Source organism: Leiobunum rupestre, chromosome 6 (assembly GCF_980474605.1).
Source record: "Leiobunum rupestre chromosome 6, qqLeiRupe1.1.hap1, whole genome shotgun sequence".
Classification (NCBI taxonomy): Eukaryota; Metazoa; Arthropoda; class Arachnida; order Opiliones; family Sclerosomatidae; genus Leiobunum; species Leiobunum rupestre.
The window spans coordinates 47,336,965-47,347,812 of NC_143389.1; the positions used below are offsets into that span (position 1 = coordinate 47,336,965).

At 34.8% G+C, this 10,848-nt stretch overlaps 1 protein-coding gene across 3 annotated transcripts in view; it reads left to right on the forward strand.

Annotated features, from left to right (window-relative positions):
* The window catches only part of LOC149941230 (phospholipid-transporting ATPase ABCA1-like), a 29,450-nt gene extending 18,871 nt beyond the window's left edge, over nt 1–10,579 (forward strand). For 2 of the 3 annotated variants that reach the window (XM_090177025.1, XM_090177026.1), the window contains exons 10-47: nt 60–199; nt 264–395; nt 458–616; nt 678–889; nt 954–1,253; nt 1,349–1,448; nt 2,561–2,782; nt 2,855–2,932; nt 3,000–3,126; nt 3,189–3,302; nt 3,370–3,514; nt 3,586–3,624; nt 3,691–3,822; nt 4,097–4,374; nt 4,435–4,704; nt 4,770–5,060; nt 5,127–5,297; nt 5,461–5,496; nt 5,732–5,874; nt 5,955–6,082; nt 6,152–6,250; nt 6,317–6,562; nt 6,619–7,076; nt 7,148–7,337; nt 7,416–7,560; nt 7,620–7,652; nt 7,719–7,809; nt 7,948–8,013; nt 8,084–8,147; nt 8,208–8,346; nt 8,403–8,501; nt 8,962–9,032; nt 9,092–9,233; nt 9,298–9,432; nt 9,497–9,600; nt 9,668–9,760; nt 9,829–10,169; nt 10,228–10,579. In XM_090177025.1, the coding sequence (XP_090033151.1) occupies nt 60–199; nt 264–395; nt 458–616; nt 678–889; nt 954–1,253; nt 1,349–1,448; nt 2,561–2,782; nt 2,855–2,932; nt 3,000–3,126; nt 3,189–3,302; nt 3,370–3,514; nt 3,586–3,624; nt 3,691–3,822; nt 4,097–4,374; nt 4,435–4,704; nt 4,770–5,060; nt 5,127–5,297; nt 5,461–5,496; nt 5,732–5,874; nt 5,955–6,082; nt 6,152–6,250; nt 6,317–6,562; nt 6,619–7,076; nt 7,148–7,337; nt 7,416–7,560; nt 7,620–7,652; nt 7,719–7,809; nt 7,948–8,013; nt 8,084–8,147; nt 8,208–8,346; nt 8,403–8,501; nt 8,962–9,032; nt 9,092–9,233; nt 9,298–9,432; nt 9,497–9,600; nt 9,668–9,760; nt 9,829–10,169; nt 10,228–10,322 (5,828 nt within the window). In that variant the 3' untranslated portion in view covers nt 10,323–10,579. The remainder of the gene's footprint in view (nt 1–59; nt 200–263; nt 396–457; nt 617–677; nt 890–953; nt 1,254–1,348; nt 1,449–2,560; nt 2,783–2,854; nt 2,933–2,999; nt 3,127–3,188; nt 3,303–3,369; nt 3,515–3,585; nt 3,625–3,690; nt 3,823–4,096; nt 4,375–4,434; nt 4,705–4,769; nt 5,061–5,126; nt 5,298–5,460; nt 5,497–5,731; nt 5,875–5,954; nt 6,083–6,151; nt 6,251–6,316; nt 6,563–6,618; nt 7,077–7,147; nt 7,338–7,415; nt 7,561–7,619; nt 7,653–7,718; nt 7,810–7,947; nt 8,014–8,083; nt 8,148–8,207; nt 8,347–8,402; nt 8,502–8,961; nt 9,033–9,091; nt 9,234–9,297; nt 9,433–9,496; nt 9,601–9,667; nt 9,761–9,828; nt 10,170–10,227) is intronic. The other variant, XM_090177027.1, reaches the window with a different exon arrangement.
* The last annotated feature ends 269 nt before the right edge of the window (nt 10,580–10,848 follow it).

Below are 10,848 nucleotides of genomic sequence, written 5' to 3' on the forward strand. Positions count from 1 at the left end.
CTTTTTAATCTATTATAACCTCAACAATATTACAAAAAATCACTCTTTTGCTTCTTTAGCAACAAAATGTAACGATTTGTTTGAGGTATTAGAAAGAAGTCAAAAAACTAGATTTTTATGGCAACAAGTAAAACCTTTTGTTCGTGGGAAAATTCTTTATACTCCTAACACACCAGCGGTAGAAAAAGTTATTAAAAAGGTTAGAAAAGCATTGTTTTACAAAGGTGGTTAGGGTTTTAACCACAAAATTTTATATTATATAGATGAACATTACTTTTACACCTATAGTTGAAGCTAAAAAGTATTTAACCAAAGTAATAGATTCTTTGTCACCAATATCTGCTTTGGATATTGTCGATGGAAATAATAGTTGGTCTTTTATGGCAACTGTTGAGGTAAATTAATGGTTTGCTCAATTTGTTTTTTGGAATGCATTATATTTTTTATTTTATCAAAGGAATTTATAACCAGAATGAATGATCTGCTAGAAAGTGACAATATTGGATACAGTACGCAAGAACTTTATGAAGAATTTATAACACCAAAACTGCAGAGAATTATACAACTATTTTCAGCAGCATCCGATTTTATTTATGATTTTAGCACTTATTTGGAGGTATAAGAAACTAAAGCTCAATTTTTACTTCAATGTCTGATTTCTTTTGTGTTCCGTTAAGTGTATTGAAGTTGATAGATTTGAAGGTTACCCTAGTGAAGATGAAGTCATATATCGAGGCTTAGATTTGATAAAGGAGAATAAACTATGGGCTGGAATTGTTTTCACAAACATTATGTTTGACAATGAGACTGAAGAATTGCCCAATTTCCTTTGGTACAAGCTCAGAATGGATGCCAAAAAGGTGGATAGCACCAAAAGAGTTGAAGACAGGTTGTTTTTCACCTACTATTATTTATTTAAATTTGAATTCTCATAATTTGACAAAATGTTTCAGAATATCCCGTCCAGGTCCTAGACGACGTCCGACTCTTGATCTGAAATATTTGACCTTTGGTTTTGCATTTTTGCAAGATATGCTGGAACATGCAATTATTAAAGTGCAAACAGGCTCTGACGTTGAAACTGGAATTTACCTGCAACAGTTTCCATACCCCTGTTACATTTTTGACCAGTTTGTTCTTGCGGTTTCTCGTTCATTTCCCATGTTTATGGTCTTATCCTGGGTTTATACCTGCGCTATGATTATCAAAGGAATCGTTTTTGAGAAAGAACAAAGACTGAAAGAAGTTATGAGGTAAATTCAATAAGAACACCTAAGAGTACATTTATGGTATCTTGATAACATGAGAGTTTTAATTATAATTTGGTAACATTTTTTTTTTATTGTAGGACAATGGGCCTAGACACGGAGGTTCTATGGCTTTCTTGGTTTTTAGAATCAATTCTAGTCATGTCAGTTAGTTGCGTGTTTCTCATGTGCATTCTTGTGGTAAGTAACATTAATTTTAAACAATTGAATTTCGAATAGACAACTCTGGCTTACATTTACAAACCAACATTTTTTCTACATAAATTTAATAAACAATCCTTTGGGAAAGCCCTAAAATGGTGGGTGCAATGGGCGAACCCATGTTCCATGTGTTGTCAAAGGGGAAACATACTTACACTATCTGGCAATGACATCCTGAATTTTTATTCATGCCATCGTCGAGGTGCAGTGCTTTTTCAATCTATCGATGGAAGATCCTATTAGGTTAAATCCATGCTAGTATACAAACAGTGCTCAATAAAGCTACATCTATATTCTTAGTCATTACCAGGTGGAATGAGAGAGGGCGGTACAAATGGTATAATGCAAATATGTATCCTCCAAAAATAAAATAATTTTTTTTAAGTGTTTAAGTTTAATGGTTTCAAATTTCTAAGTCAGAGTAGGTGGGATTTTTATATATACCCACTGTGATTATAGAGAATGGGGTATAGGTTCTTTGATCAATCAAAGCGTTAATATATACTTTTTCAAAATTGTTTTATAAGTGTAGTCCATGAAAGTGCATTCATATTTGCAGTTAAATTGGTAAAAACAAAATAGGTGGATACATATATGCACAATACCGGTACAAATTCCGTGTAGGCCGAGGGGCAAACAAGATTTCTCCCTGATGAAGTTATCTTTGCTAATAACAGCAAACACTACCTGAAATTATGGCATATGTTTTACTAAGAACACATTTTGTTACTGAGAATGTTCGACCTAAGCTGCACTCTCAAATGGTAACTTAATTTTTGCAATTGTATGGATGTTTTTCCTATTTCTCCCAAATGCCAGTTTTTCTAAGCTGGCAGATGGACAATGTTGAACCAGACTATATTAACAGTGTGGCTATGCATTTTTTGGGATGAAAAATAATTGGCAATCCAGTTAAAAGTGACTTTTTCAACATTGTCCCTTTGACTGCTTCCAAAAAGTGCCACTTTGTAGGAAATAGAAATAATGCCTGTGGCAAGTTTCAGTCTGACCTATAAACAGGTCAACTCTTACATTATCAATAACTTACCTAAATAAATCATCTGCTTTTACCTATAAATTTTTTTTTACAGTATGGCAAAGTTCTTGAACGGTCAGATCCAACAGTGGTATATGTTTTCCTGATGTGCTACTGTGTATCTGTTATAGCCAAAAGTTTTCTCCTTTCAACTCTCTTTTCACAAGCCAATATCGCTGCTGCAGCGGGAGGCATGGCTTTTTTTATGCTATATCTTCCCTATCCTTTTATGACACATTGGGAAGAAAGATTATCGGTTCATCAAAAAGCTACTGGGGTAACTTACGTTCAGACTTTTTTTTATTATAAGCTTAAAAGTAGATTAGCACTTGTGTTAATTTTTAAATAGAGCCTGCTGACAAATGTAGCGTTTGGATTTGGGTGCAGCTATTTTGCCTGGTATGAAGAAGAGGGTGTTGGTGTTCAGGTAAAATGCTACTCTGAATAAATTTATGAAGGGTCATTAATTTAGTTGACTTTTCAATATTTTTTAGTGGTCAAATATGGCTGTAAGTCCTATTCCGGGAGATGGATTTAGTCTTGCTTCAAGCATGGGGATGATGCTTTTGGATGCTTTATTGTATCTTATTATCGCTCTCTATATTGAAGCTGTTTTCCCTGGTAATGTTTTTCTCAAAAGTTATAAACTGAACTTTTTTCACATATTCCTGTGTATTTTATAGGCCAATATGGAGTTCCTCGTCCATGGTATTATTTCGTAACCCGATCTTACTGGTGTGGACCTGCCAAACAAACAATAGACAAGGAATTTAATGGGAATCCTATAAAATTCAGTGGTATGTTTTTGAAATGTTGAAAAAAAATTGAAATTTTTATTTTCAAACCCTTAATATTTTTTAACAGATAGTAAAAATCTAGATTTTGAAGAAGAGCCCAAGGATTTAACGCTGGGTGTTTCTATTCAACACCTGACTAAAGTTTATAAAACCAATAATAAGTTGGCAGTGGATGACTTAACACTAAACTTTTACGAGAACCAGATCACAAGGTTAGTACAGCAGAAAAGAAGAACTTGAAACAGCTAAAACCAACACATACTCAAATTATTATTTTTTAAAGTTTTTTGGGTCACAATGGAGCAGGGAAAACAACAACCATGTAATTATTCTAAAAAAATATGAGGTTAGTAAATTTCATGTAGTGTAACCTAATGATTTTCTGTAGTTCAATATTGACAGGTTTATATCCGCCAACTTCTGGCACTGCTTTTGTTTATGGGCGAAGCATAAGGACCGAAATTGATACAGTTAGGAGAAGTATGGGAGTGTGCCCCCAGTACAATGTTTTATTTGAAGAGTAAGTTCTCTATAATCAGAAGTTAATTAACTAAAGTTATTGGATAGCAATAGCTACAATGTGAGTGTTGTGAGTGCCATTTTTCTCAGCATTCCCTACCCCCTAGTGGATTAGTGGGAGATGACAATGGTGTGGGCTAAATTGACAACCATTTATTACGCCATCCAGGCTACGGAAAATGCCACTTAAAATTTTAAATCTATAAACTTAGGTTCATTAACATTGGCCATTGTCAAATTATTTGAATTGAGTTAATAAAGCTTTGCTTTTCTAGCTTAACCGTTATGGAGCACCTCTGGTTTTATGGAAGGCTAAAGGGTGCCAATAATGAAGATGTTAAAAAAGAATCTGAACAACTGATTGTGGATCTGGGCTTGGAAAACAAAAGAAATGAACTGGCTTGCAACTTATCAGGAGGAATGCAACGCAAACTGTCAATTGGCATTGCTTTTACAGCGGGGTCCAAAACTGTAATACTTGATGAGCCCACTGCCGGTGTAGACCCATATGCAAGAAGATCCATTTGGGAACTACTTCTGAAATACAAAAATGGTAAAATTATTTGAACGAATTTCCAATTACAAAGTTCACTAATTAAGTATTTCGTACTAGGAAGGACAATCATTCTGACGACTCATCATATGGATGAAGCTGATCTCTTAGGCGATCGTATAGCCGTCATTGCGAATGGAAAACTGAGCTGTTGTGGGTCATCCTTATTCCTCAAAAAAAAATATGGAAAAGGATATTATTTGACCATGGTGAAAGCAGACAAGCAATTACTATCAGATGCAACAAATGGTCATAAAAAATCTCCAGATGGTAGTAGACTCAACTCGCAAGAAAGAACTGGATTGCTGTCAAAATCAGCTTCAGTTTATGGTGGGTTTTTTTAATTTTATCTAGTTTTATAGTAATTACATTATTTACGTTTGTTCCTTTTAAAGGAGGCTCCTCTGGTGTGGATGAAATGAAAGCTTTTGTTAAGAATTATGTTCCTGGAGCAGACCTGATTGAAGATGTAGGTGCTGATATGACATTCCTAATTCCTACATCCGCACAAAAGGATGGAAGTTTGCTCAAACTTCTAGAAGGGCTGGAGACCCAACAGAAATCTTTACCAATTGATAGCTATGGTATCTCTGACACTTCCTTGGAAGAGGTATTCTTAAGAGTTACTGGATCTGAAAAAGAGGAATGGGAAGCTGAGCCTAATGGAGCTGTCATCAATATAGATGGTATTAATTTCTGGTTTGGACATTTCATAAGCAAAATTACTTATTTTTGGAGAACTTTCAATATAGCTACCAAGTCAAATACATCTGACGCCAGTTCTGTACCTTGTGGAGAAAAGCCATGCTGTCAAAACAATTCAAGCTTGAGAAAGGCATTTTCATCTTTTCAGCAGAGATGCCTTCAGAGATTTGTTAAAACCCCACGTTCAAGATCAAGTGAACTCAAAGCTCAAGATGCTGGTAAAGTTATACATTTTTTTTCTTAAATTTTATTGGTAAAGAAATGTTTGTTTATAATGTAACTGCCATGACTAACATTTCAGTCTCTAACTTTTACGTAAAGTTAGATTTTAGTACGTTTTTCTTTGCCTGAATTTTTTAAGAATATTTTTGTTAAATGCAGCCAGGATTCAGCAACAACTAGCATCAAGGACAAGTTGTGAGTCTTGGGAGTCTCAAAACAAATAATAATCAAGAGCTTATTTCAGAACACGCTATAGATTTTGGCTAAAACTGACACTCCCTCTGCACGAAATAACCAATATCCATATGAAGGCTGTTAAATAATAATATTATTTGCGCTATAATTTTACCTCTGGCATAGAGCTTAAGCTGTAGAGCTAAGGCTTAAGAAGCTATGATGTTTTAATTTATAACTTTATTATTATTTTAAGATTTGGTGAAAGGTGATGCATCACCACCGCCATCTCCATCAAAAAGAATTACTGGCGCTTATTTGTGGTGGAGACAGTTAGTTGCGTTGTACATAAGGCGTTTTCATCATACCAGAAGAAACTATAAAGGATTGTTTTGTGAGGTATATAATACAAAGCACTCTTTGGTTTCCCAGAAATAAACAAATTAAAAATCAATGCTGCATTTTCTTTTTTACTTTAGGTTGCTCTACCTGCAGTTTTTGTTTGTGTGGCTCTTGTGCTGACAGAGTTCTTGCCACCATACGTGGAAGAACCACCAGTAGACTTGATTCCATGGCATTATGGACCACCCAATTACGTTTTCTACAAGTATAATTCTATTTCTATACGTAGCTATTGAATTATTATTTAATAATTGTTTGTTTTTTCCCCACAAAGCAACGAAAATCCCGGCAGTAAAATAACCGCAGGCTATATAAATTCATTAATAAAAGACCCGGGATTGGGAAATCGATGTGTTAAAAATAATCCAGTGCCGTAAGTTAGCTTCATTTATTCTTTTGATTTATTAGTGGACTATGATATTAAGTCTGAATATTTTAGTGGACACACCTGCCAGTCAGTTCCTCCTGTTAATGAAAGCCTTCTAACTCCAAAGTATGACCTAGATGAAGCCAATAGAATTATTGGTTGTGATTGCGAACTTGGTGCGCAGTTGTGTCCTGTAGGAGCAGGAGGACCACCTCCTCCAGCAGTTTTAACTAGTACAACTGACATAATTTTAAATGCAACTGGGAGAAATCTTTCAGATTGGCTACTAAAAACAGAAAAACAATATTATAAGAAAAGGTATATTACTTAATTTTATGGACAAACCACCTGTAATACAATTTATTGCGTTACAGATTTGGTGGTTTCTCATTTGGGGTAAAAAATCCTTTTGGTACAATGTGGCAAGGGTTACTCACCAATATCAGTCAGAGACTAATTAAACCATGGTCTCGTAATTTCAAACTTGATGGAATTGAAAAACTCTTAGATGAAACCAATGAAAAATTGAAACACTACCAACCAATTGATAATGCTAAAGTTTGGTTTAACAATAAAGGATGGGTCTCTTCGGTGGCTTATATGAATGCCATGAACAACATACTCTTGAGGGCCAGACTCGGCCCAAACAAAGACCCTAGAGATTATGGAATGGGTGTTACAAATCATCCCATGAATTTCACTCAAGATCAGCTGGAACATGTTTTGGTTGAGAGAGGAGGCTTAGGTCTTCTTCATGCTGTCTGTGTTATTTTTGCCATGTCGTTTGTTCCTGCAAGTTTTGTGATGGTCCTTATAGAAGACAAATCTTCAGGTGTGTTTGGAAAAAAGCTAAAATATACCCCCTTTTTTTACATACTTTTATAATTTTGAAATTCAATACAGGTTCCAAGCATTTATTCTTTGTCAGTGGATTGCGTCCAATTTTATACTGGATTGGAGCTTATACTTGGGACATGTGCAATTATTTGATTCCAGGGTTCCTCTGTACAATTATTTTCATTTTATTCAATGAAAAAGCGTATGTATCGGAGCAAAACATTCCAGGTTTAATATTCCTTCTTCTCATGTATGGGTAGGTACTTTGTAATATTTTCAAGTCAGCCAATACATTTTTTTAAAATTTCAAACTTTTTTTATTTAAAATTTTTAGTTTCTCAAGCATTCCTCTCATGTATCCAGCATCATTTGTCTTTAAAACCCCTAGCTCTGCTTTTGTCGCGACTTCTAGCCTAAATCTCTTCATTGGAATAGTTTCTACCCTTTCGACTTTTGTATTAGAGCTTTTTGATGATGAAGTAAAAATTTTATAGTCTAGTGTTGTGGAAAAGACCCATCTAATTTTTATTTTTACCAGGCTTTGAAACATACTGCGTCAATTCTAAAGAAGGTTGGTCAATATTGGACTGAAAATTAACCTGAAAAAAGCATTTAATTAACTTTAACCACATCTTAGGTCTATTTAATCTTCCCTCACTTTTGTCTTGGACGCGGTCTCATGGATATGTCAACAAACCAACTAATGGCTGATGCTTTTGCAGATTTTGGTAAGGCAAACTTTAACTTTTTTTATTTACCGCTTTTGGCGAATTCTTTAACGACTCTTAAATGACACCTGAGAGCGTGAAAGTAAATTTCTAGATATCCAAACTTCTAAGGCCAACCTTTTTTTTTCAACATTTTAGGAGTAAATATGTACAGAAATCCTTTGGATTGGGATTTCTTAGGGAGGAACCTTTTTAGCATGGCAGGTGTGTATTTCTTTTAATATGCTCTAACTTCCTAATTTCCATATAAATGCATCTCATTTTTTGTCAATAGCTCAAGGAATCACATTTTTCCTCATAGTTTTGCTGATAGAGTATTGTATATATTTTAGAAAAAGGTACATTTTCCATCTGCAATAAACCAATTTGTTTGGATTTTTATAAAATGTATTTTATAGATTTCATATTCCATGCTGTCCAGAACCAGAGGTTACTGATGAATTAGAAGGCTGTGATGAAGATGTGGTAGCGGAAAAAATAAAGATTCACAATGAAAATACTTCTGATCATATCCTTCTTTTAAAAGACCTCACTAAAGTAAGCTAATGATATTATCAAAACTATCAGTATATTTAATATGTTAATTTCTTTAGGTATATGAGCATCAAAAACATCCAGCTGTGCGTAAATTATGCTTAACTGTTGGCCCAGGGCAGTGCTTTGGACTCCTTGGGGTCAATGGAGCAGGAAAAGTAAGTACCATAATTTTGGGGAGGTAGACTGCACGCTCAAAAATATATGCAAGAATAAAAAAATTGAGAAGTATGAGGTACCCAACGGCGTTTTCCGTCAACGGCAAGGGGTGGGATATATACCCTGCACCAGAACTTGTAGGTAGAGCATAGAGCATTTACTTACCATTGTTCCGAAACCATTTTTTACATAATTCTTATATCAAAAGTAAATTTTTCTAAAAACAAGTTCAATAATTTCTGAAAGATTTTCGCGCTGCCCACCCAAATTGCCACTATGCTCTCCTCTACTTGTACGTACAGTATATCGTCAACTGCCCACTCAAAATCAAGAACTCTCATCACATATGCAAGTTGGCCGTTGACGGCATGCTGGGAATAGGTCCAAAAAAAAATGTCGAGAGATATGCCTTATCGGAAGATAAGCGCTTTTAAACTTATACTTTTTTTCATTCCTTAGACTACCACTTTCAAAATGTTGACTGGTAACACAAACATCACAAATGGAAACGCCTATATAGGAGGCCACAGGTACTAACTCATTTTTATAGCAAAATATGTGAAAGGTTATTAATTAAAACATCTTCCAGCATCAAATCGGAACCAGATAAAGCTTGTCAGATGATTGGTTACTGTCCACAATTTGACGCTTTAGATCCTTTATTAACAGCTCTTGAGCATTTAGAGTTCTATGCCAGACTTTGTGGTATTCCAGAGAAATATGTCAACAAAGTACGCACCTTATTCATTTAAGTAAAATGAAGAGGATTAGTGTTTAAAAAACCTTATTGCTTAGGTTGCAAGATGGGGTATAAGAAAGTTAGGTTTATGTCGATATGCTCACAACTCTTCAGGAACCTACTCTGGTGGTAACAAAAGGAAACTATCTACCGCTATTGCCCTTGTTGGAAATCCAGCCTTGATCTTTTTGGTACATAATTAGTGCGAATGTTTTGACTATATGTGTATTCAATGTGTTAAATTCTGTATAATAGGATGAACCGACAACGGGAATGGATCCTCATTCACGAAGATTTTTGTGGAATTGCATCACCGATGTTGTTAAAGAAGGTCATTGTGTTGTATTAACATCTCATAGGTATATATTTTTTTTAAGTAAAATATGTGAAAACTTTAAAAGTAAAATATATTTGAAAATTAAATAGTATGGAAGAATGTGAAGCTCTTTGCACGAGGTTAGCCATCATGGTTAGTGGGCAGTTCAAATGTCTAGGCAGCATTCAACATTTGAAAAACAAGTAAGATATTCCTTATTTTTGAAATGTTCTGCATTTCAATGTTAATCTCCGAAATTCATTCTTTCAAGATATGGAGCGGGTTACACCGTGTCTTTCAAAGTTGAAGATTCGTTTAAAGTAGAAGATGTAATGCTATTTATGGAGACCACTTTTGGCAATAAAGCTTGTTTGAGAGAACACCATTTGAATCAACTAGAATACCAACTTCACTCTTCGCTTCTGCTTTCCTCTGTCTTCCGAGAATTGGAGTACGCCCGCCAGCATTTACACATTGAAACTTATTCAGTAACTCAGACAACTTTGGAGCAAGTTTTTGTCAGCTTTGCCAGGCAGCAAGCTGATTCTGGAGAAGATTTGGTCACCAGCTTGGAACAAATTAAGAGTCCAGCTACCACTGTTAAAAACCAAAGTTAGTATTTATTCTGATTTATTGATGGTAACTATCATTGACGAACTTTTTGTTCAAGGTTTGAGCCATGCATCTTCGACTGAAGCTGTTGAGCTCATGCTTCGTAATGCTCGTCCAGGTTTTTACAGCTTAGAACGTGAATCAGTCGTTTGATTGAAAATAATGTTAGAACTCTAATTACTGTTTGGTTTAGTAGCAAACCACTGCTGTGATATAATATATTACTACTTTTTAAGTTTTTTATACATATACCAATTTTTCAGACAGTATTAATAAATCAATTTTTAAGAAAGTGCGCCACTCCGCTATAAATACTGACATTTCAGTTGTGCTACATTTGAAATTATTTGACTCTTTGGTGTTAAATAATGCATGTACAAATCTAATTTTGTATAAAAAGTGATATAATTTTAACTCTTGAGACTTTTATACATAAAAACGATAATCTAGACTTGATTTTATAAAACTCTATGTTCAGCTCTTGGCTTATTTTTCAAGAGGTTTAGAGCTTGACACTACCCCTACGTTATTGGGTCTTAGTTTATCCATGATCAGGCATATTTCCAGTGGCGTTGCCAGGATTTCAAAATTGGTGGCGCTTAAGCCATAAGCCGTGTTCAGGGGCGGGAAAGTTGAAACATCGAGGACGACTAGGCAAAATCGAGTTTTTTATGCCATT